This window comes from Artibeus jamaicensis, unplaced genomic scaffold, assembly GCF_021234435.1.
Source record: "Artibeus jamaicensis isolate MK-2021 breed Jamaican fruit bat unplaced genomic scaffold, CSHL_Jam_final contig_332, whole genome shotgun sequence".
In the NCBI taxonomy this organism is placed as follows: Eukaryota; Metazoa; Chordata; class Mammalia; order Chiroptera; family Phyllostomidae; genus Artibeus; species Artibeus jamaicensis.
This window is the reverse complement of record NW_026521788.1, coordinates 3,878,834-3,901,924: the sequence shown is the minus strand read 5'-3', so window position 1 is coordinate 3,901,924 and position 23,091 is coordinate 3,878,834. Positions and strand designations below refer to the sequence as shown.

The window sequence follows — 23,091 nt, the reverse complement described above, 5'->3', positions numbered from 1 at the left end:
AGGAAGGGAGAAAGGGAGAGAAATATCGATGTGAGAGAGAAACCGAGATCAGTTGTCCCTTGTACACACCCCGACCAGGGTCTGAGCCTGCAACCCAGGCCTGTGCTCTGACTGGGAATCGAACCGTTGACCTTTAGCTTTGCAGGATGATGCCCAACCAACTGAACCACGCTGGTCAGGGCTCTAGTTCTTTCTTGATCTTTCTTTTTCTGGGCTCTTCTGAGTCTTGTCTGTATTGCATGCCATGTATATCTGTAAATGATATAACTTTTGTGTGTGCTTTCAAACCTAATTTTTTCAAACAGATTTGGAAAAATTGAAGGAAAAGTTCAAAGATCTGGAAACAAAAAGTAATCAGAGGGCAAATAAGGAACTTGAGGATTACACAGATGTGCTCAATAAAAAGCTCAGGAAACTTCAAGATGAGTTACAGGTGTGATTTTATTTATTTATGTATATGTACATATGTTCATCATATTCCCTATGAGAGAAGCATGCAGCATTTGATCATTAATTTAGATATGGGTAAAATAATTCCTAGGAAGTATATTAATATTGATATTTTTTTCCTCTTTGAATCTTTCAATATATTTTTTCAGTATATATTGAAATGACAGGGAGGAAATTCCCAAGATACAAACTAATTGCCAATGAAAATACAGTGATTTGAGTCTTCAGTTTTATATTCTATAATTTAATACTTAAATTACTATGTCTTACCTATTTTATTAGCTCTTAAACTTTTTATTCATCAAAACCTGCTGTGGAGAAAATGACTATAGGAAAATCATTTTGATTATTGTAAATTTTTTCAATATGTAATAATTAAGATGGAAAAGAACAGAGTTGTATATCTGGAAACCGGGATATATTCACAACCATACTATATAGAAGATATTTGACTTGGTGTTTGTCTATTTATTTATTTTATGCTCAACTCTAATGTGCTATGTATAGAAGACAACATGTGGGGGAAATATGTTTTCAATGGGATTTACCCAAATACCACTTAAAATTTTGTATATTAAGAGTTACATTCATAACTGGATTTGAGATGCAAGAAAGTGTAATAATGATTTTGAAAAGTTAGTTGCATCTCAGTATTCTTAAATTCAGGTTATATTATCTAATTGGGTACTGAACAAATACAAAAACATCGTTAGTTTTTTTTTTACGTATTAATTTTTTTGACTTAATCTTTATTGTATTTTTTATTACTATTTTGTTCCCTTAGATCCTCCTCGCCCCAGCAATTACCACACTATTGTCTATGCCCATGAGTCTTTTTGTTACTTTATTTTGTAATTGTTAATCATGTAGTCTAGACTTTATCCTTTCCATTGTGAAAACCCCAAGTAAATACTTCATTAATTATGAAAAACAATTATTAACTATATTGAGAATATTTACATTAAGGAGCAGTGGTGTGTTTTCATTGTTCTCAAATGATGTAATAACGTATGTTAGATTATAACGTTTGTAATCATGGAATGGACTGCCATAGTTCACGTAGTACAGTGTTTTTAAAAGTTTTTAAAACAGTGGGACATGTATTTTAAAGTGGGATATTGTTTTTGCTCACTTGGATTTTGAATGTATAAATTAGATGCTTTTGAACCCAAAGGATCTTTGGAAGCCACTGTGGAAGTTACTGGTCAACTGTAATCTCTGTCCAGCTGTTTTCAATGGTCCTTAAACTAGTAAATATTTGTCCTATTCCATAAGTTGTTTTTATTTGGCATCCTATATACCGAGGAATATTTTATTTTTGGAACCATATAATTAGATATGACCGTATAAACTAAGGCTTTGTTTTGTTTTCCTGACATTTAGGAAGGCTTTGGTCTTTGTAACACTTTCAGGAATTCAGATTGCTTGTTTCTTCTTTTGCTCACTGATTAAATCAAGTCCTTAAATAGTGGACTTCATAGCGAAATAAAGTTTATAAAGGAAATACTGTTTAGGAAAGCAGACCACCAATGTTCATTTTATAATCTGAAATAAACTCTGGTATTGTCATTGTTGAAAGAAAACCACTTTTAAGTTTTTACAAAGGTAAAAAAGTGATAGGTTTTATGAAAAGAGTATAAAATAGATTTTTTGACTACTTAAGCATGTGATAGTTATTTGTACTGTTTATGTATATAGGAATCTGAGCAGAAATACAAATCTGATAGAAAGAAATGGTTAGATGAAAAAATGATGCTAATCACTCAAGCAAAAGAAGCAGAGAATCTACGAAACAAAGAGATGAAAAAATATGCTGAAGACAGAGAGCATTGTTTAAAGCAGCAAAACGAAGTGGTTGGTAGCAGTTATACTTTCTCTTTGATGTATTATTTCACCTGCTCTTTGGTTTGTTAAATTTATCTCTGGGATTCTTATCAGTCTCTACATGGTTAACTGTTTATTTTCTTTTTTAAAACAGCTTTTCTGTTTGTATTGTGAATGAAAAAGGGCTGTATAATAAACCTGACAATCTGGGGCATTGGGGACACATGGCAGGCCTGACAATCTTAGTGACTACGTACACAGGATGCTCTGATCACAAATTTCTAACAGGCCTCGGTGGGTAATTACGTCCCAGGCCCCTTGGCAGAGGTCAGTCTTTGAGTTCTGTCCATTGTTCTTATGCATCTAGGATAACATACCTTTGAAATGTCAGAGTAATTTTTTTAAATTTTATTTATTGATTGATTTTCAGAGAGAGAAGAGAGAAAGACATTGATTTGTTTTTGCACTCATTTATCCATTCATTGGTTGATTCTTGTATGTGCCCTGACCAGGGATTAAACCTAAAAAACCTTGGCGTATCTGGATGATGCTCTAACAAATTGAGCTACCTGGCCAGGGCCGGCGTAATTTTCTTTTCTAGATCCCTTGAGGGCACAGCTGCAGGCACTGGAGCCTGCACTTAAGACCATCAGAGCAGGGGGCTGCAGAACCCCTCATTATTATCTTACTCCCTGCAAACTGTTTCTGTGTGCTATATATGTTCATTGTTAACACTGCTCTATCCACCAATGTAACAGGAAGAATTTCTCCATTTTGCTTTTTATTTTTATTTATTTTATTTTTTAAATGGAATTTATTGGGGTGACATCAGTTAATAACATTATATAGGTTTCAGGTATACAGTTCTATAATACACCATTTTTACATTGTATTGAGTGTTTACCACCCTGAGACAAGCCTTTTTCCATTGCCATCTATCCCCCTATATACAGTCTTCTACCTCCCATTCCCCTTCTTTTTATTTAATGCTAGAGATTTCCCTGCTTTGCTTTCTTCTGCCCCCTTAATCTACCATAGTGGATTTAGTTTATCTTTTCTTTTTTCCTTTGAGTCCAATGCATAAAAGGAACTGCAAAGCTGCCATTCTGAGCATTTTCTCAGTCTGTTGAGATCTTGCTTCTGGGCATGCCCTGAAAAATTTGACTCAGATAAACTCTTACAGAACTTTTTAATAGGTTTTGGATGTTCTTTCACTGACAGTAAGATGACTCTTCTAACCCAGTTTACCTTGAAGTTCATTTATATTCTTATTTTAATTTTTTTTTAGTTAATTTAGCAAATTGGGAAAATACCTAATTACATTTCTATCTAGATACAGAACTTAGATTTCCTCCTTTTGACTGCTACAGGCTTATCCCTACTGTATTGTGAAACTTTTCTTATATTTTTAACTATACGTTCTAATAACATGGTTTGTATATTTTATCTCATGCCAATTTTATCATGAATTTTTAAAAAGTCAACTAAATAGTTTCTAGAAGAGTATAAGTAGAAATAACCTTCAGTTTTACCTAGCTTTATGTCCTACCAGTCCTATCTTAGCTTGTTTTTTTCCTCCTGTTTTAACTGAGACTTAGTCTGTTTGAAACCCAATGTTGCCAATCAGACAAAACCAGTTAAAAAGGCACCATTGTTCTTATGGGAGGTATTGAGCAACATAGTAACATTATCTTTAAATGAAAAATGGTTTTTCTATTTACATAATAGTGACTTGGGAGTATCACACTGTCATCGGTTGGTATTTCCTTTGTTTATGACAGTTTTACTGATAGCAGCTAAACTTTTCAGTGAAGATAGGAATGGTAATTTTCAGTAAGTTACGAATGATTTCCAACTTATTTTTAAAAGCATTTCACTTTTTATTTTGAAATCATTTTATTTACTGAAGAGTTACAAAACTAGTACAGAGAATTGCTGTAGACCCATCACACACCTTCCGATGTTGTATCTGACATAACACAGTGCAGTGATCAAACCAACAATGAATGTTGTTATTGTAGGGTTAGCTCAGTTAACGGACCTCGTTAGAATCTCTTCTGTTTTCCCACCGATGTTTGTTTTCTGGCCCTGGGATCTGATCCAGGATTCTGCACATTTAGTTGTCACATTTCCTCAGAGTCTTTTTTGTCGTCTGCCAGATCACGTGAAACTAACCCTGTCATCACCACAGCTCCGAGATGGCAGTATATTTCATTTCATGTGCCACCTCTGTGTGATCAGAGAGCAACCATTTGCTCTTATGTCCTTGGTTATGGAAGATAAGATTTTAGGATTTATTACTTGGCTGTAAATTGCTCAGCCTTATTTAGCTATGTTTCAGTTTCCCCATTTCAATTGCCAAGAGATTTTCCTGGCTACTTATTAACCTGTCTCAAAAGTAGTTGTACCCATTTGTACGCCAGCTAGTATTATAGTTGCTATATATTTCTGCCAACACATGGTGTTGTCAGTCATTTTTTATGGCTTTACTGTGCTTTATCCTGATTACTAATGAGGTTGAAGATGGTTTCATTTGTTCATTGGGTCTGTTTAAATGTGCCCCCTTGTTCGTTTTTTCCTGGACTGTTTAGCTTTTTTTTGTTGATGTGTAGGAGTTGCTTATACATACTGGATAGGAGTCCTTTGTCTCTAAAGTTTTGTGAGTACCTTCTTTCAGTCTCTAGTTTTTTACTTTTACTACTTTTCTGTGAAGAATAAGTTCATTTTCCCAGTCTTTTCTTTAGCAAACCTCTAGAACATGGGTGTCCAGTCTTTGGGTGTCTCTGGGCCACACTGGAAGAAGAAGAGGTGTTTTGGGCCACGCATTAAAAACACAACCTAATGAAAAAAAAACAAAAAAAATCATAATATTGTAAGTAAATTTACAGTTTTGTGTTGGGCCACATTCATAGCCATCTGAGACCACATATGGCCCACGGGCTGCGGGTTGGAGCTCTCCTGCTCTAGAACATGGAGATGTTCTCTTATGCTCTGTTTAGGGTTTTACTTTTCATATTTACATCCTAGACTTGGTTTTTGTGTGGGAGTGAAATAGGAGTGAAAGGGAGCAGAGTTTGCCTCTTTGGGGTATTGGTCATTTTAGGCTGCTGGTTAATTTTAAGAAACATCAGCTCTGAAAGCCAGGTAGAAAGTCACCCTTTATAAAAGGACACATATTTATAAGGGAAATTTCCGTTTGTAGGTAAATTCCCTTCATTGTACTTGGACTGCTGTCTCTGTGAGTAGAAAAGGCGGGACTGAAATCTGCATAACAATCTTACCCTTGGTCCCTGTGCTTTTCTGGTGCCCCCTTAACTGTTCTCCACGTCTCCAGGTGAGGGAGGCCGTGGGAGGCACAGAGGGGGTGGCTTCCACCACTCCAGTGTTTTGGCAAGTTACTGTTCGTGGCTTCTTTCCCATGTATGCAGGAGGCATTCAGGTTATTAAATTTCAATTTGCTTTTCTGTCTTAGGTTCATTTGATTATTCGTTAAACCAGAAGAACTTAAATGGCAGAGGATAATTTTTCCTCCCTGAATGGGGTCAAGGCTATTTTTTTAAACTTCGGGTTAACAAATTATCCTGGTAGTATTTACAGAAAAAAAAATGCCTTTCCACTATTCTGCAACTCTTGTCATATAAATCAGTTGTCCAAGAGTTAACTTGAGAGGTCGGGTTTTATGTTTTTCTTTTTTATTTGGCTATTTAGTTGTTCCAGAACCCCTTGTTGAAAAGATTGTCCTGGTTGTGAAAGAATTCACAAAGAGAAGAAAGGGTAGGGAGGAAAGATTCTGTTCACTCTCCACGGAAGGAGAGGGGCATGGTGTGGAGAGAGACACCAGCACTGAGGGGCGCGGCTTGAGCTTTTATTGAGTTACAGTTGGATTAAAAAGGGCGGAGGGGGTGCCGTTGTGTGGCCCCTGGGCTGTTGGGGGCCTTGTAACTGGAGCCTGCAGTTTGTTCCAGTGTTGTCTTCTGCCTCTGGCTGCAGAGAGCTGTTAGTTCTGTTCTTGCTTTCCAGTAATTTCCAGTCCTGGGGACACAGACTCAGAAGAGGAAAGTGGCAGTCACTGTTAACAAGGTCATGGGCCTGCCAGGCAAATGGCACCACAATAGCAAGTGGCACTGGCTCTGTCCTTTCACTTTCCTCCATTGAATTTATTTGGTGCAATTGTAGAGTGCCTCCTGATTGTAACTGGTGGACCCCCTCCTCTGTTCCACTGATCTCCATCCTTATGCCCATATTACACGGTTTTGATTATTATAATAAGCTTTAAATGATATCGTGTGACTGCTCCAATTTGTTAATTTTTGAAATAATTTGGACTATTCTAGATCTTTTGCATTTCCATATAACTTTTAGAGTCAGCTTTTTCATGTCTTCACATACATACAGATATACACACACACACACCTGCTCTGATTTTGATGAAATTTCCTTGACTCTGACAAGAAAAAAATTTCTGACACATTCTACATGATAATTACAGATTCCAGAGAGAGAAAAAGAAGTTAGTGTGCTAATAACTGTGGGCCAGCTCTGACAAAAGACTGCTCACATTCCTGTATATCCGTAGGAATTTAGGATTCATGTTCAGGTGGCTATTTACAAGATTATCCAAGAGATCATAGCCAGGCACCATTGAACCCTGGGGGGTCTCTGCTTCTTGTTTATACATGAACTTTTCAATCTACTGCCTACAGCCAACCATACACATTTCTTCTTTGCTTGATTCTGTGCTTATCCCAGAGCTGGCCCTAGTTTAGCTTCTCCCACTGCCACCCCTGCCGTGCTTGTGTGCTCTCTTTCTCTCTCTGTCTCTCTGACACACACACACACACACACACACACACACACACACCCCCCCCCCCCAAAATGTACAAAGAGCTCAGCAGCTCCAGGACTGCGGACATGTCTTCCACCTGGACTGCGGACATGTCTTCTCACCTGGCTTTGCTGCTGGTGGTTCAGACTTCATGCCCCACGACCAGGTTCACATTTGCCTGCATGCATCAAAGCCAAACATAAGACGGGAGCTTGTAGCAAAGAAAGTATTTATTTTTAGGAGGTGGATTACCTGTGGAGTTACAGGTGAGTTAGTGCTCAAAGACCTGGTTCCCCAATGGCTTTTAGGGTATGGGTCTTATAGAGGGGAAATCATTAATCATGGTGACTGTGGGAGTGAGAGTAGTGGGTCTGTACTGGTTGGTCGGCGCTAGGGCGGGGGAAGTTGGTGGGTGCACCTGAGTCTGATGTCAGCATGTGCTTAGTCCATTTTCCCTGCCTTTCTGGTCCTGGGCTGAAACACACAACGGAGGCCTAGGTGTTATCTTTAGTTTTATTAAAACCCTGTCTTTGTGGTCGTTAGACTTTGTTCCTAAGATTATTTGGTGCTAATGAGAAGTCATTGTCCTAAGTGCTTAATGATTCAGGGGGTGGACATGCAGGGGAGGAGACAGGTGAGTCAAACTGGCCTCATACAGAGGCCAGTTTGAATCAAAAGGAAAGGAAGGAGAAAATGTCATGTTGAAGAAATGAAGTTTTTATACTGTTACACTAGCAATGGCCTAGTAAACCCTCTTTAAATTAGACTTAAAGCTGTGGAAATGAAACATTTTTGTTTAACAACTCTTATAGACCTATTTGGAGAGAATCGAAATCTTAACAATATTGAGCCTTTTGATCTTTTAACAGATTATCTCTCCATTTATTTCAGTGTTCTGTAATTTCTTTCAGCAGTGTTTTACAGTTCATGTTTAAGTCTGTACATGTTTGCTTTATTTTCATTTCTCTATTGTTTGTTGCTATTAGTTTTGTCATTTGTTTTACTGTAATTTTACCTTTTTATTTCTCAATACTGATTTATTTAAGAGCTATAATTGTTTATTGAAAGAGGCGACCAGTATGTTTTCTGAAATGAGATGGGCCAGGGGTGTCCAAGGGTTTGGTTTCGCTGCATCACACCAGGAGGAGAATTGTCTTAGGCCACATATTAAATACACTGAGACATGAAATTACAAAAAAATCTCAATATTTTAAGTTAGTTTACGATTTTGTGTTGGGCTGCATTCGCAGCCACCCTGGGTGGCCTGGGGGCCTCAGGTTGGACACCCCCAGTGGGCATGAATGACAGCACGTGGACGTTAACTATATGTAAACACATTATGCATTTTGTTTTAAGAGTACAAGAAATATTTTTTTTTTATTTTTTGTGGTTTTTTGTACAATACATATTTTATCTAGGCTATTTGTTATACATCTTGTTCACAGTTATACTTATTGTGCTACTTATAATAAAATTTCAGCCCTGGCTGGTGTGGCTTGGTGGATTAAGCGTGGGCCTGTGAACCAAAGGATTGCAGTTTGATTCCCAGTCAGGGCACACGCCTGGGTTGCAGGCCAGTTCCCAGCAGGGGACTCATGAGAGGCAACCATACATTGATGTTTCTCTCCCTCTCTCCTTCCCTTCCCCTCTAAAGATAAGTAAATAAAAATTATTGTTTTCAAAAAAACTTTATATGCATGATGTTTCAAGATATGCTCTACCATTTTCTCTCTTTCCTGGTTAGGAAACACTTACAGCACAGCTGGCAGAGAAGGATAGTAACCTTCAGAAGTGGCGAGAAGAACGGGATCAGCTGGTTGCAGCTTTAGAAATACAGCTGAAAGCACTGATGTCCAGTAACTTACAGAAAGACAATGAAATTGAACAGTTGAAAAAAAGGGTGACACCAGAGGCTTCAAAAACAGTCAGTAGAATCTTGTTATTTTTATGCCTTTTTTTAAAACAAATTTTTCAAAAGTGTTTGGTTAACTCCTTAAAGGTTAAAGAAATAAGTTTCAGTAGGTCAGAGGGGAATCAGTTAGAAAAATTATTTGGGTATTTTTTGTGAATTTTGAGTTTTTAGAGTTTATCATTATGATTGATTCAGAGATATGTTGTCTTCCTAGTAGAGTTGTGAAAATTAATGGACAGCATTTGTGAAATCAGTTATCATAATTTTTACTTCAGTGCAAGTCAGTGCATGTTATAATCTCCCCATTATAATTTAATAGAATCTTTTTTATTTGGTAGTTATGGGTAGGTGACACAGAGGTGTATTTAGCTTCTGATTTTGATGGCAGTGATGAGAAGGTCCACGTTGGAATTTATCAAGTTTAGACATGTAGTCTCATACTTCTTTACAGATTCTTAAGTAGGGTTTGGGAGTAGAGTATAACCTGTGACTGTGAAGGTGGGGCGAACAGTGTGCAGCAAGAAAAGGTTTCACCGGCACTGTAGCCTCGACTGTGGGGCTGCAGCTGCATTTCCCAGACTCTGCATTTTCCAAATGGTGTCATCAAAGTTCACATTCCCAACTTAGTACAGACCTTGACTGTAATTGTCTATTTCCTCATCTGGAATAATGATTCTCAACAAATTTAACTCAGTTACAATGAAAGTAAAATAATATAAAGTAATAATAATAATATGTAAAACACCTTGGAAGTTGCGAGAAACCCTTCCAGTTCCCTGTGTCAGACACAAAAGAGGCTGGAAAATTGCCCAGCCTTTCCTGAGTCGCTGAGAATGAAAGGGAGGAGGAGGCAGCGTTGCTTGGGCATTGAAGAAGTCTTGGGTTACTTCCCCTCCCTGTTTAATCCACCTACATCTCCAATTTATATTCTTAGGTGAAGTGTTTTAATTTATTTTTGATGACAATGGCTTGTTGCTCTAATATTTACTTTAGGAAAAAGAAACCGTGGATATCAAGCCTGGACCTGTGAGTTCAGTAGATCTCGGCGGAGTTAAAACTGAACCTCAATCAACAAGTTTTGAAATTTCCAGCAGTGAAGTAGAGGTGGGTGTTTGGGAACGGTCTCCCTTTTTACCCCTTTACCAGTGACCAAGCAACACATGCAAATACAATATAACCAGTTGTTGGAGGGACTTTGCTGCATAATAGTTACATACGCTCTTAGCTGTGAGAAAGAAAGCTAAAGGCTTCTGAGGAGAAGTGAAGTTCTTCTGGGAGATTACGTCTTCAAATACTAATCTCTCAAAATGATACTGATCTCTTCTTTTTTAATAACTTTTTTAAAAAAGATTTTATTTATTTATCTTTAGAGGGGAAGGGAAGGAGAGAGGGAGAGAAATATCAATAATGTGTGGTTGCCTCTCGTGCGTCCCCTGCCAGGAACTGGCCTGCAACCCAGGCATGTGCCCTGACTGGGAATTGAACAGTGATCCTTTGGTTTGTAGGCCCACGCTCAATCCACTGAGCTACACCAGCCAGGGCAATAACTTTTTTTTTTAGATTTTATTTATTTTATTTTTAGAGAGAGGTGAAGGGAGGGGAAAATCAATGTGTGAGAGAAATATCCATCCGTGTCTCCTCTCACACCCCCACCTGGAGACCTGGCCCACAACCCAGGCATGTGCCCTGACTGGGAATTGAACTGGCGACCATTTGGTATACAGGCTGGCACTCAATCCACTGAGCCACACCAGCCAGAGCTCAAAATGATTGTGATCTCAAACAACAGATCTGTTACTATAAACAAACTTCTTGGTCAGAAATAGGAAAAGATAAAGTATGCATGATTATTTGGCCTCATAAGAGATCTCTTTAATTAGCATTCTATTAAATAGGGTGTTTTTTTGAAATCATTCCCATTTAATAACTTTGTCACCAAATCTTAATAACTCACAATGAATTTCCATAGTTTATAGTGAGTTTAGGAGTCTGTGAATCACTTTGGATAATAGATTCTCAGGTTACATATGAAACATAAAAATTCTATGTCATTTAAAGTTTTGAAAATAAAATTACTTAAATATTTGTAACACATTTATTGGAAGCATTTAGTGTCAGGTACCTTGCTAGATACTGAGAATACAGACATAAGTAAGATGTGATTGTCATCCTCAAGGAGGAAAGTAGTAAGACAGATACATAAATGACTGCCGTGTTGGATTCTACCCTGTGGGCTAAGTGTTGTGAACCGAATGCTAGGAAGAAACACTGACTGAGGAGGGTACGATGGATTTTGTCTGAGTGATTGTGAAGGTGGTAGCGAAGGTAACATCATCCAGGGGCCTGAGGGTGAGTGGAATTTTACCAAGCAGAGAATAGGAAGAGAAGGGCATTTTAATCTAGGGAAATAACGTGAGCCATTCCTTTTCTCTTGGCCTTTTTCTGATAGCTTTTGGTAGAGTTTCAGATAATTAGCATTGACCTTAGAGACTACTGCAAATTATATTGCTTGTAGAAAAGATTGAAGTTGATCTGTAAACGAGATTAATTTTCGATTACAAGGGCAATCGTGTGTGGACATTTCTTTCTCTATAAATTTATATATTCTGTCCTAAAACCTCCTGATTCCAATTTCCTATTAAAAACTCCAGCAGTTATATACTTGATGGTTTTGGAGAATGGTATTGTTAGGCTATTCTGCATATTTTTCTTGCCTTTATGAAATCAGTATGCTCAACTGGGCTGAGATTCCACAATGATTCATTCACATGGCTGATTTGGGGAGGTCAGCTGGAGCTGTATGTGGCCTCTCCCTGGAGCGTGGGCTTCTCACAGCACAGTGGCTAGACTCTGAGGCGGGGCTTTTGGGGGAGGGGAATGTTCTGTAAGTTAGTGCTCCAAGGGGGCAGAGGAGAAGTGACAAGGCTTCTTAGGGTTGAGCCTCAAGAAGACAGGGTATTACTCCCACCATATCCCGTTGGGTGTGGAAGTCATTAAGGCCAGCCCAGGTTCAAGGAAGGAGAATGAGACTCCATCTCTCAGTGCAAAGAGTAGCAAAGAATTAACAGGAAACTTTAATCTACTATAAACTGGGTGCTTATTAAAAGTTCTAGACACTTTCCTTGTAGAGTTTAGATTTAGAAGGTTTGTGGTAGCATCCAAGAATCTTTTAAATGAACTCTCTAGATAACTTTTAGGATCATACAAGTTTGAGAAATATTTATCTAAGTTTCCCTCAATTTTAACGTACCATGTGTAAGCTTGGAGAGGGTAGTTGATAATTCAGTCTCTGTCCTTGCTTTGGGGAATTTGGCCTCAGCACACTTATCTTTCCTAGTTCATTGTCTTTGATAGGTATTTGAGAGTTAATTTTTTGTGATTTATAAATTCATATTCTGCAAACAATGTTTGTCTTTTAAATTCTGTTGTAGGATGAATGTGTAGTCCTTGACTCTTGTGAAGTGTCCATGGAAAATAATCAAAGTACTCGGTTTCCAAAACCTGAGTTAGACATTCAATTTACACCTTTACGGCCAAACAAAATGGCAGTGAAACACCCCGGTTGTACCTTACCAGTCACAGTGAAGATTTCCAAAGCTCGGAAGAGGAAGAGTGATGAAATGGAGGAGGTAAATACTTAACTGATGAGTCGGTTTAACAAGCAGACATTATTATTAAGTTCAATTATATAGTTAAACTCTCTACACTGTCCTCCTATTCAGAAGCACTGCTGTTAGAGACCAAAATCATAACTTATGGCTTATTCTGTCCTCTTCAAGAATATCACTGTAGTTTAATAGTCTTCAAACAAAAAGCTTATGAATAGTAAAATGCATAGTTTATCCCCTGTGTTGGTGCAGTTGTGACAGGTCAAACAGTGGTGGGCTCTGTTGGACCACTGGTGCAGTTCATGAGTCCTGTTCAAACTCAGTCACCTTCCCTCCAAGGGAAGAGAAAATGGTTGGTAAGAGAAACTGAAATGGCTATCTTGCTTCAATATAATCTTTGTTCTTTATCTGAAATTTTAGGTCTCTTTTTTTTTGTCATAACTCTGTTCTCTTAGCAGTGAAATTTTTTTTCTAACAGCTGGTGTATTAAAACTTGGACCTCTATTTAGTGGAGGGCTAAAAACGCTTTACCTCTTCTTATTGCAGCTTTTTAACTGTCAGGTTGTCCCGCCCTCTACCCTGTCACATGAACTTTCCACTCTCAGTTTTCTCCTTTTGGAAATAAAAGTGTAGCTATGTTTAAAATGCTTAGTTTTTGCTCTACATGTTGTAGATAGGTAATACGTGGTAATGTTTACTTTAAAAGCAAATTGTTATAAGTTTAAAACTAACTATAAACTCCAGCATAATAACTTTATCTTCAACATTTTTTTTCTACTTCTTTAAAGAGTACTATATTTTCAAGTCTGTGGAAGAGAAATAGTATTAATCATTCTCCTGAGTCTCTGTGTCAGGTAATAAATTTGCTAAATGAATATTATTCATAAGTAAATATTCATTTCCTGCTACACCTAGAACACCTTTAGAGATTGTTTTGTAGAGCCTTAGTTAACTTTTATTCTATATTTAATTTATATTTAATACATTTTAGATACAATTAAAGTACTAAATACTTTAACTTTTATCATCTATGTTGACTTTTCCTTGATTTGTTTTTTTTTTTTAGGGAAAAGGGAAATTTGTTGTGTACACAGAGTGTTAAAATACAGTGATTCATTTTACTGTTGGTTTATACTCTCCTGTACTCTCCATGTGTATTTGACAGTAGTTGTACAGGTTGTTGAAGGCAAATCATGTAAAACTTAGAAGTTTTCATTGATTTTGCTAGCTGTTCACTGCTGTAATAAACTGAGGTCCTCGTGAAAGTCATGTGCGCAGTGCTGTATTCAGTTCCAGGGAAGACAACAGAGAGCTCTTTATCGATCACTGCAAGTGTGCTGGAGTTGCAGCTTTTCTTCTGTATCTGCTTCCCATGGTGCCGCCTGTCTTCCCCTTTAAGGAAGTCTCTCTCTTATGACCCTTCGTGGCTTCTTCCTGATGACTTGAATTCTGAGGTTCAGTCATGATCCTTTCTTCCTTTCTCTGCTTCTCTTCTTGCCTTTTTTCTTTTATGCTTATAATCTTTGGTGTAATTAGGACTCGTACAGTTCAGTTCAGGTAATAGTACCACAAGAGGCTCTTCCTAAGATGTCATGCCTGTTCATAGGGAAGACTGTGTGTTTCTTAATTTTTACATTTTACCGATGTTTATATTGAAGATTTTTGTTTGTTTCGATTTTACTTTGTTTTCATTGCTGCCAAATTTCAGTTAGAGATCTTAGACACAGATGCTTTGTGGGAGTTGAGGAAGGGACAGGTACATTGCTGTGCTATATTTTATAGATGGGGTTCAAACAAAAGGTGTTAATCCTTCTAATCTTCATTTAGCTCATAATTTCGCTTTATATGGTCTGTGAAAAATCCATACCTTCAATCATTTTGCAGTGTATACATCTATTAAATTATCACATTGTATTATCTTAAACTTACATTTGTTATATGTCAACAATATCTTCATAATGTTGGGGGAAAATTTGTACTTTCAGTCAGGGTTTCTCAGCGTCAACACCGTTGACGTTTGGTACTAGATACCTCTTTCTTTCAGAAGGCTGTCTTGTGCATCACAGAGGTGTTTAGCAGCATCTGGCCTCTACTCACTAGTTGCCGATAAAACTCCACTCCCCCTAGCAACAACAACCAAAAAGGTCTCCAGTCATGCCAATGTCCCCTGGAGTCAACACCCACCCCCGTTGAGAACCATTATCTCTCTCCCTCCCTCCCTCCCTCCCTCCCTCCCTCCCTCCCTCCCTCCCTCCCTCTCTCCCTCCCTCCCTCTCTCATTTCCCCTCCCTTCCTTCCTTCCTTCCTTCCTTGCTTCCTTCCTTAGTCTATAGAAAGAAAAAAATTGTCAAGAAATTAACCAGTGCTGAACTATATTATTTCTAGGGCTTTGTGAAATGTGAAAATAAGAAGAACATTGCAACCAGAACAAATTTGAAGTCCCCTGTTTCTGAGCATAGAAATTCTTCTACCAAAAAAGAACAAAAGGTTTGTCTTTTAATTTGTTCAGAATTGACCATTTTAATAACTTAAATTTATAAAGTAGAAGGTGAAAATAAAGATGTCAGTTTTGGTTAGTAATTACCCAGTTATGTCCAGTTATAACTTACTTATCTCCCATTTCTGTTCATCTAATTCAGATTAGAATGTAAACTTTAGCATTTGGTTGGTAACATGTACTTCCTGATGTGTTCACTTCTCACTTAGCAGTTTGTCTGTCACACTCACTTTGCCATTCTCTGGCTCTTTTATCCTTTTCCTCATATTCTTTTATTTTTTTAAATCCTTACCTGAGGATCATAGAGAGAGGGGAGGTGGGGTGGGCAGAGAGAGGGAGAGAGAGAGAGAGAATACTAGCTGCCGGCCCCCCTTACCCATCCTGCAGCCTGGTTATGGGCCCTGACTGGGAGCCAAACCCATGTCTTAGTGCACGGGAGGACGCTCCAGCCGACTGCAGCACACCGGCCAGGGCCTCCTCAGATTCTTAATCATGAGTTCCCTGCTTGAGAATTATAACCTGTGTCTGGCCTCTTTAATTCAACTGTGGCTTAACTATTTCTTTCTAAAAACCTTCATCAACAATAACCAAAAATGTTTATTTATTAGGTTTCTACACGATCGTCATCTCAGAAAACATATTCTTTACGGAGTCAGGCATCTGCAATTAATGTAAACTTGGCAACTAAGAAAAAAGAAGGAACACTGCAGAAGTTTGGAGACTTCTTACAACGTTCTCCTACAATTCTTCAATCAAAAGGTGTGTGGAAAATTAATTAAATGTCCTTTAGTGTTCAGTATAGGATGTTTCCTAATATCTGGTTGCTATAAATTCAACAAGGGTTATTGTATTTCAAGTATACATTACATTGTCCTGTGTTAGGTAGTATGTCCTGTGTTAGGGAAGAAACATGAGAAGACCATATGCCCAGGTGTTCACTGTGTCGTAGAAAGCCCTGTATTTAAGTAATTGATCCAGAGCCGGTGGCGTAATGTAGTTACGGGGATACAAGCAAAGTGCTGTGGTAGTACTGGAGGGAAATGAAGTACCGCATTTTTTGGACTACAAGATGTACCCCCCCAGTTTGAGAGGAGAATGGGGGTGCATCTTATAGTCCGGATGTAGCTTGCCTGGCTTGCTGTAGTGTGGTGGTGGCATGTTATTTATGTTATTAAATATTTTACCACATTTTTTGCTTCAAAATTTTTTTCCTATTTTCCTTCTCTAAAACCTAGGTGTGTCTTATGGTCCAGTGTGTCTTACAGTCCGAAAAATTTGGTATTCTATTTGGGGCTATGGGAAGGTTTCATAGAAGAGATGGGATTTAACCTAGTAATTGAAATGTTGGCAGGATTACACCTGCTAGAGATAATCATTGTTGTTAGTATAATAGTATATATTCTAGTGTTTTTTCTATGTATAGATAAACATTACCTATTCATATAAATCAAAAAATCTATAAAACCTATTAAATTTACTTAACACTTTTTTTCTTAGCTATATTAATACCTGTTGTGTTAATATGTGCTCAGGTGCACACTTTATATCTGCATGTATACATAAACAGAAACATTCCTGTATACACACACACACACGCACACACTCATACATCTACAAGAGGGAACAGTTTTGACACAGGTAGAATACTAGGAAAGTATAGGGAATGTGCAGGTTATTCCAGGCAGCAGTACGTGTCTGGTGTATAGAATGCGGAGAGATTGCTGGGGAGAGGAGGCAGATGGAGGAGTAGGTTTTCATGAGATTACCCGAGTGATAGCAGTAGGATAAATTGGAGAGTAGAGGTAAGGAGAATAAGAAGGAGTGGGGATATAAAGGCAAGGGACAGTTGAATTGATTCAGATAGGTTTTGTTAAAGTATTTTAACATAAACAGAGATTCCCAAACTTTCGTGGTTCCTTAATAACTCAGTAATTTTTTCTTCACTGTGCACCTGCACCCAAAGAAAAATCTACTAGTTTTATCCATTTAGTACTTAATGCCAAACAACCACTGAAATTCAGCTTCTGAAAATCCAGGTTACAAGGACATGTCATCATCAAAAGGAATGTGATGCAATACTTTGAAACTGACCTGCCCTGAGCTACTGGCTCTGTTAGTACCCAGAGCAGGCCGCTTCATGGAGTTGCAGAGACGGAGAGAGGACCTGTGCTCCTCTGAGTTTGCCGCGGCCTGTCTCAGTGCCCAGCAAACTGAGGCCTTAACAGGCCCTTTTGTATATGTTTTTCAAAAAATATATACATTGTTTTAAAGCATAGATAATAGCTGGAGGGACAAATGGCAAAGTGTTAAATGTCTAAATTTGGGGGCGCAGAACTTACTGTTTTAGGTTTTTAAAATTTTCATGTATTTTATTTAAAGTATATTGATAATCACTTTGATATTAAAAAGAAATATGTTTACAAGGAGAGGGAGGTACGCATGCCGTAACTGACTCCCTTGCCTGGTTGACTCAGTTCCTTAATAGCTTATCTACCCATACACCTGCCATGGATTTTTTTAAAAATTATTTCTAGGAATATAAGACATCCCTCTTTTGGATTGTAACTACAATGCATAGCTATTTTTAATCAGTTGAAAATATAAGGAGAAAAGAAAATTGAGATTCATTATTTGGTATTACTGGTCTTCCAATTTTCTTGTCTATCTCCTACCTATTCAATACATGGGAAACAATGGTCTTTTCAAAGTGCACATTGAATTATTTAAGCTATAATTTCTTGTTTTCTTTTTCACTGGAATAAAAGTGCCACAAGTGCAAAATACCTGTCTAGTTCACATTCTCAGCTCTTAGTATAGTGGCTCCAGGACAAAATCCTGTGTGTAGTTTTTTATTTTTTATTTTTTATTTTTAAAGACTGATCATTGCAGTGGCTGATCGTTGTGTAGCAATTGCAAAGGTTTTACCAGTTAGGCTTCCTGGGGGAAAGCTGCACTCCCTGCACCAGTGGCGCTGCCGTCTCTGAAGGGAGTTACAGTCAAGGATGCAGGCCAGGGTCCAGCCAGGCTCTGCTACATACCTGGATTCCTAGCCAAGGCACCTTCATTTGGAGCCTTTTAACTGGGTGCCTTGAGCAGAGAACTTCCACAGGTGTGTGCCAAAGACCTTATGACAGGTAAGGGGAGGCAGACTTGAAGACACTTTTTTTCCACCCTGTTTTCCCTTTCCTAGCCCTTCCCTCTGACTTCTAGCTTCAGGGCCCATGAAACAAGTGTATAAGCCTTTTGTTCCTCTGGCAGTGAGAGGGCCCTCACCTCTGTGCTAATCCTCCTGACCTAGACCACACAGTGTGCTATGGGAAACAGGGAAAAGGGGTGAGTGGGAGCTGGTGATTTCTCAGGTATAGCTTTCTGCTTACTCTGTTGCTGTAAGTGCTTAAAGCCTTTACTGTTACTTTCATTTTGGCTTGTCTTAATTGGCTGCTCTCACATCTGGCAAGTCAGCTCTCAACTCAGCTGAGCTCTGGACAAGTAGACCCTCAATTGAGCATATTTCCTTAAGTGTTTTTTTCTATTTTTTAAGTATATTTTATTGATTATGCCATTACAGTTTTCCCAATTTTCCCTTTTATCCTCTGCCTGGCACCCCCAACCCTCCAGTATTCCCTCCCTTTAGTTCATGTTCATGGGTTGTACATGTAATTCTTTGACTTCTTTCTTTTCTATATCATTTTTAACCTCTCCCTGTCTGTTTTATACCTACCAGTTACGCTTCTTATTCCCTGTACTTCCCTCCCCCCATTCTTCCCCTCCCCTTCCCTGCTGAAAACCTTCCATGTGACATCCATTTCTCTGATTCTGTTCCTGTTCTACTTGTTTGCTTAGTATTTGTTTTTGGTTGTTTTTAGGTTCAGTTGTTGATAGTTGTGTGTTTGTTGTCATTTTATTGTTCATAGATTTTGATCTTCTTCTTTTGATTTCTTAGGTAAGTCCCTTTAACATTTCATATAATAAGGGCTTGGTGATGATGAACTCTTTAACTTGACCTTATCTGGGAAGCACTTTATCTGCCCATCCATTCTAAATAATAGCTTTGCTGGATAGAGTGATCTTGGATGTAGTTCCTTGCCTTCCACAACTTCAAATACTTCTTTCCATCCCCTTCTTACCTGTAAGGTTTCTTTTGAGAAATCAGCTGATAGTCTTATGGGAACTCCTTTGTAGGTAACTGTCTCCTTTTCTCTTGCTGCTTTTAATATTCTCTCCTTATCTTTAATCTTGGGAAATCTAAATATGATGTGCCTTGGTGTGTTCTTTCTCGGGTCCAACTTCTTTGGGACTCTCTGATCTTCTTGGACTTCCTGGTAGTCTATTTCCTTTGCCAGGTTGGGGAAATTCTCCTTCATTATGTTTTCAAGTAAGTTTTTAATTTCTTGTTCTTCTCCTTCTGGCACCCCTATGATTTGGATGATGTTGGAACATTAAAGTTGTCCCAGAGGTTCCTAAGCCTCTCTTCATTTTTTCGGATTCTTGTTTCTTCATTCTGTTCCAGTTGGATGTGTATTTCTTCCTTTTCTTCCAAATTGTTGATTTGAGCCCAGTTTCCTTCCTGTCACTGTTGGTTCTCTGAATATTTTGCTTTATTTCACTTTGGGTAGCTTTCATTTGTTCTTTCATTTTTAGACCAAGCTCAGTCAGTTCTGTGAGCATTTTGATTACCAGGGCTTCAAGTTCTCCATCAGATAGATTGGCTGTCTCCTCATCGCTTAGCTCTCTTTCTGGAGTTTTGCCCTGTTCTTTCATTTGGGCCTTATTACTTTGTCTCAGCGCACACATTATGTTGTAAGGGGGTGGGGTCGTAGGTGTTCACTGGGGCAGGGCAGCCCTCTTTGCTGCACTGCAGAGCTGCCTGTGAGGGAGGGGCCCGAGAGGGAACAATGCCACTGGCTTGCTGTGCTCTAACCCCACTTTCTAACAAACTCTTGTGTGAGACTGGAAGTTTCTCCCACTGTGACAACCCCCGCCGTAGTCCACAGTCACCTGTGAGTCTCAGTTTCCCATTCAGCCAGTCCTGCCCACATGGTCCACTGCCTTGTTGCAGGTTCTCTCTGGTGTACAGGTTCCATCTCGCTCCTACTGGTCTGGTTGACTGTTTCTTTAATTCCTTGGTTGTTGGAGTTCCATGCAATTTGATTTCCTGGCACTTCTGATTCTTTATTGATTTTTGATTGGTTGTTATCCTCATTTTGGTTGTGCGAGGAAGCAAAGAATTTCTACCTACGCCTCCATCTTGGTGGGAACCAGCAACTTTTTTTTCCTGTTGTTTAAAAACACAGTTTATTATATGTATATGTGTTTTTTTTATCCAGGAGTTTTCCCAAATGGAAATATACATGATTAAAACCAATATATGCCTATTAAAAAAATAAAACATGTATAAAATAAGAAATATTAAAATTCCTATTCCATTTTCCAGAAGCAATAAACTGTTAGCAACTTGCTTTCTGTCTTTTACTGTGTGTGTGTTAACTATAAGTAAAGGGCTCACAGTTAAAAAACTACCTTTACTTACTAAGAACATGGCATCTTTACATGTGGGCACTGAACTAGATCTACTGCCTGTTTTGAATGCTGCGTGGTCTGTTCTGCTTCTTTGTTTACCGTGGCATAAACCTCTCTCAAGTCATTAAGGATGGAGGAGTTTTATTGGTGGCACTATAATTTATAGTCAAATGATATTTTACTTGTTTTTGCTCTTAATCATTACTCTGTTTATTAGGAATTTAATTGTTTGTGAATTGTCTGATCATGTCCTTTCACCATTTACAAATTACAGTGGTTTTCTTTAATTTGCTATATTTTTTTGCTTTATTAGGAATTTTTTCTACAGTGGTTTTCTTTAATTTGCTATATTTTTTGCTTTATTAGGAATTTTAAACCTTTCCAGGTAGAAAATTACTTCAGAACTTAACTAATAAATTTTTTTTTATAGCAAAGAAGATAATTGAAACAGTGAGCTCTTCAAAGCTCGCAAATGTAGAAGTAAGTAAAGAAAATGTATCTCAACCAAAACGGGCCAAACGGAAGTTATACACAAGTGAAATTTCATCTCCTATTGATATATCCGGCCAGGTGGTGAGCTGCTTTTTCAGTTTTCTTAAACATAAGACTGGCCCTGGCTGGTGTAGCTCAGTGGATTGAGCGCGGGCCTGCGAATCAAAGCATCGCGGTTCGATTCCCAGTCAGGGCACATGCCTGGGTTGCAGGCCAGTTCCTATCGGGACACATGAGAGGCAACCATACACTGATATTTCTCCTCTCTCCTTCCCTTCCCCTCTAAAAATAAATAAATAAAATCTTAAAAAATTAAAAAACAACATAAGACTGTTCATGTTATTTTAAGTTCTGATACTCATAACAATTTGAATTTTATAATTGTTTGAATTTTCACTCTTTAGATCAGATCTCTTAAAACATGCTGCAAATGTTATACTTCTGATATCAAATGTGTTAAATTTACAGTAATTAAATATAAATGTGGCATTAATGCATACAAATTCCATACATTTACATTTATAAACTAATCAAAAGAATTTTAATTTCATCAATAAAATGATCACTGTTTAGTAATTTAATTGCTCACAACATCCGGTTCCCTCGTTCTCTTTATCTCAGAGGTGTGCACATCTGGGCCTAGTGTGCCTGGTGCAGACACGGACTTGACATTCAGTCACTCCCTCCCACCGTTCCTCCAGGGCTTCCAGGTTCTGTTGGGGAAAGACTCAGTTTGTCACCATGACTCATTCTCCTCAGAACAGGCTGTGCCGTTACAGGGAAAGTTCTGATTTTTTGTCATGCTTACATTTGCCTAGTGGACGACAGGGAAAATAGAAAAGTAATTAAAGGGAAAGCTTTCAGCAGAAAATGGCCAAGAAAATCAGGGGAGAGATTTTTTGCAGCAGTAGCTATCAGATATAAGATAGACACTTAAAAAGCAAGTGGCAAAGAATTGGGGTCAATTAGGACATGCTGTTAGGAGTATTATTCTCTTCATCACTTTTTGCCATCTGTCTGATTAGTACATAATTTTCTCCTTTGGCAGAAATTATTCCTTTTTTAGTTGTAATATAATGCTCTTTCAACTTTGAAAGTTATATAGTTGCTACAAAAGATTATTTCTTAAAAATTACTTTAGTCACAAGTTTCTAAATATTTTAGTAAGTATTTCAGGCTACATATGTCCTGAATTTAATACAGAATGTAGATTATTTAATTCTATAATTATGTAGTGTTGAAAGAATCTTTTATAAAATCTATTACTTTAGGAAGCTTTTTTTTGGGCAAAAGATAATATTCCTGTAGTTTAAGAGGACAAAATAAGATAATGTACTTATTTCAGTTACTAAGCACATGAACATATCTTACTAATTCTAAATGTGTTTTTATTTTTATTTATTAAAAAATTGTGTAATTGTTGATTTCAGATTTTGATGGACCATAAGGTGAAGGAAAGTGATCATCAAATTCTCAAACGACGACTTCGAACTAAAATAGCCAAATAATTCACTATGGAGAGTGTAAATTTTATATTCATAATCATCATAACTTGCATCCCTATTTTAAAGATAGTTGTATATATTATGGCATGTAATCCCTCTGTATATACATTGCTGTTTTATACATAGTGTACTTTTAATTCAATAAAGAAGATAAATCAACAATAAATTGCCTACTTTTCTAAGGGTTTTTGGTAACAGGTTTTTTTTAAATCGTATGTATTTTCTTCTTATCCCAGTGAGATACCATCCTAGGAAAAACACTATTTTTCGTTTGTTTTTCTGGACATAGATGCCATAGGTTATTTGGTTTACTTATATTTAACAGTGTCTTATGAATTGTTTTTAATCTGTTAGGAAGTACAACTGATTTGGTATATCTGTTTGAATTATAGCTAAGATCCAGGTAAGAAATGTGTATAGACCTCACATTGCCCAAGTATGTATAGTAGTCGCCTCTT

At 37.8% G+C, this 23,091-nt stretch overlaps 1 protein-coding gene across 8 annotated transcripts in view; it reads left to right on the top strand.

The window, feature by feature from the left end:
* The window catches only part of KIF20B (kinesin family member 20B), a 67,733-nt gene extending 44,954 nt beyond the window's left edge, over nucleotides 1-22,779 (top strand). For 4 of the 8 annotated variants that reach the window (XM_037156658.2, XM_037156653.2, XM_037156650.2 and 1 more), the window contains exons 26-35: nucleotides 306-433; nucleotides 2,149-2,304; nucleotides 8,844-9,023; nucleotides 10,005-10,115; nucleotides 12,443-12,640; nucleotides 13,408-13,473; nucleotides 15,005-15,106; nucleotides 15,725-15,875; nucleotides 21,067-21,209; nucleotides 22,559-22,779. In XM_037156658.2, the coding sequence (XP_037012553.2) occupies nucleotides 306-433; nucleotides 2,149-2,304; nucleotides 8,844-9,023; nucleotides 10,005-10,115; nucleotides 12,443-12,640; nucleotides 13,408-13,473; nucleotides 15,005-15,106; nucleotides 15,725-15,875; nucleotides 21,067-21,209; nucleotides 22,559-22,636 (1,313 nt within the window). In that variant the 3' untranslated portion in view covers nucleotides 22,637-22,779. The remainder of the gene's footprint in view (nucleotides 1-305; nucleotides 434-2,148; nucleotides 2,305-8,843; nucleotides 9,024-10,004; nucleotides 10,116-12,442; nucleotides 12,641-13,407; nucleotides 13,474-15,004; nucleotides 15,107-15,724; nucleotides 15,876-21,066; nucleotides 21,210-22,558) is intronic. The other 4 variants (XM_037156659.2, XM_037156654.2, XM_037156657.2 and 1 more) reach the window with 3 other exon arrangements.
* Nucleotides 22,780-23,091: the final 312 nt, after the last annotated feature.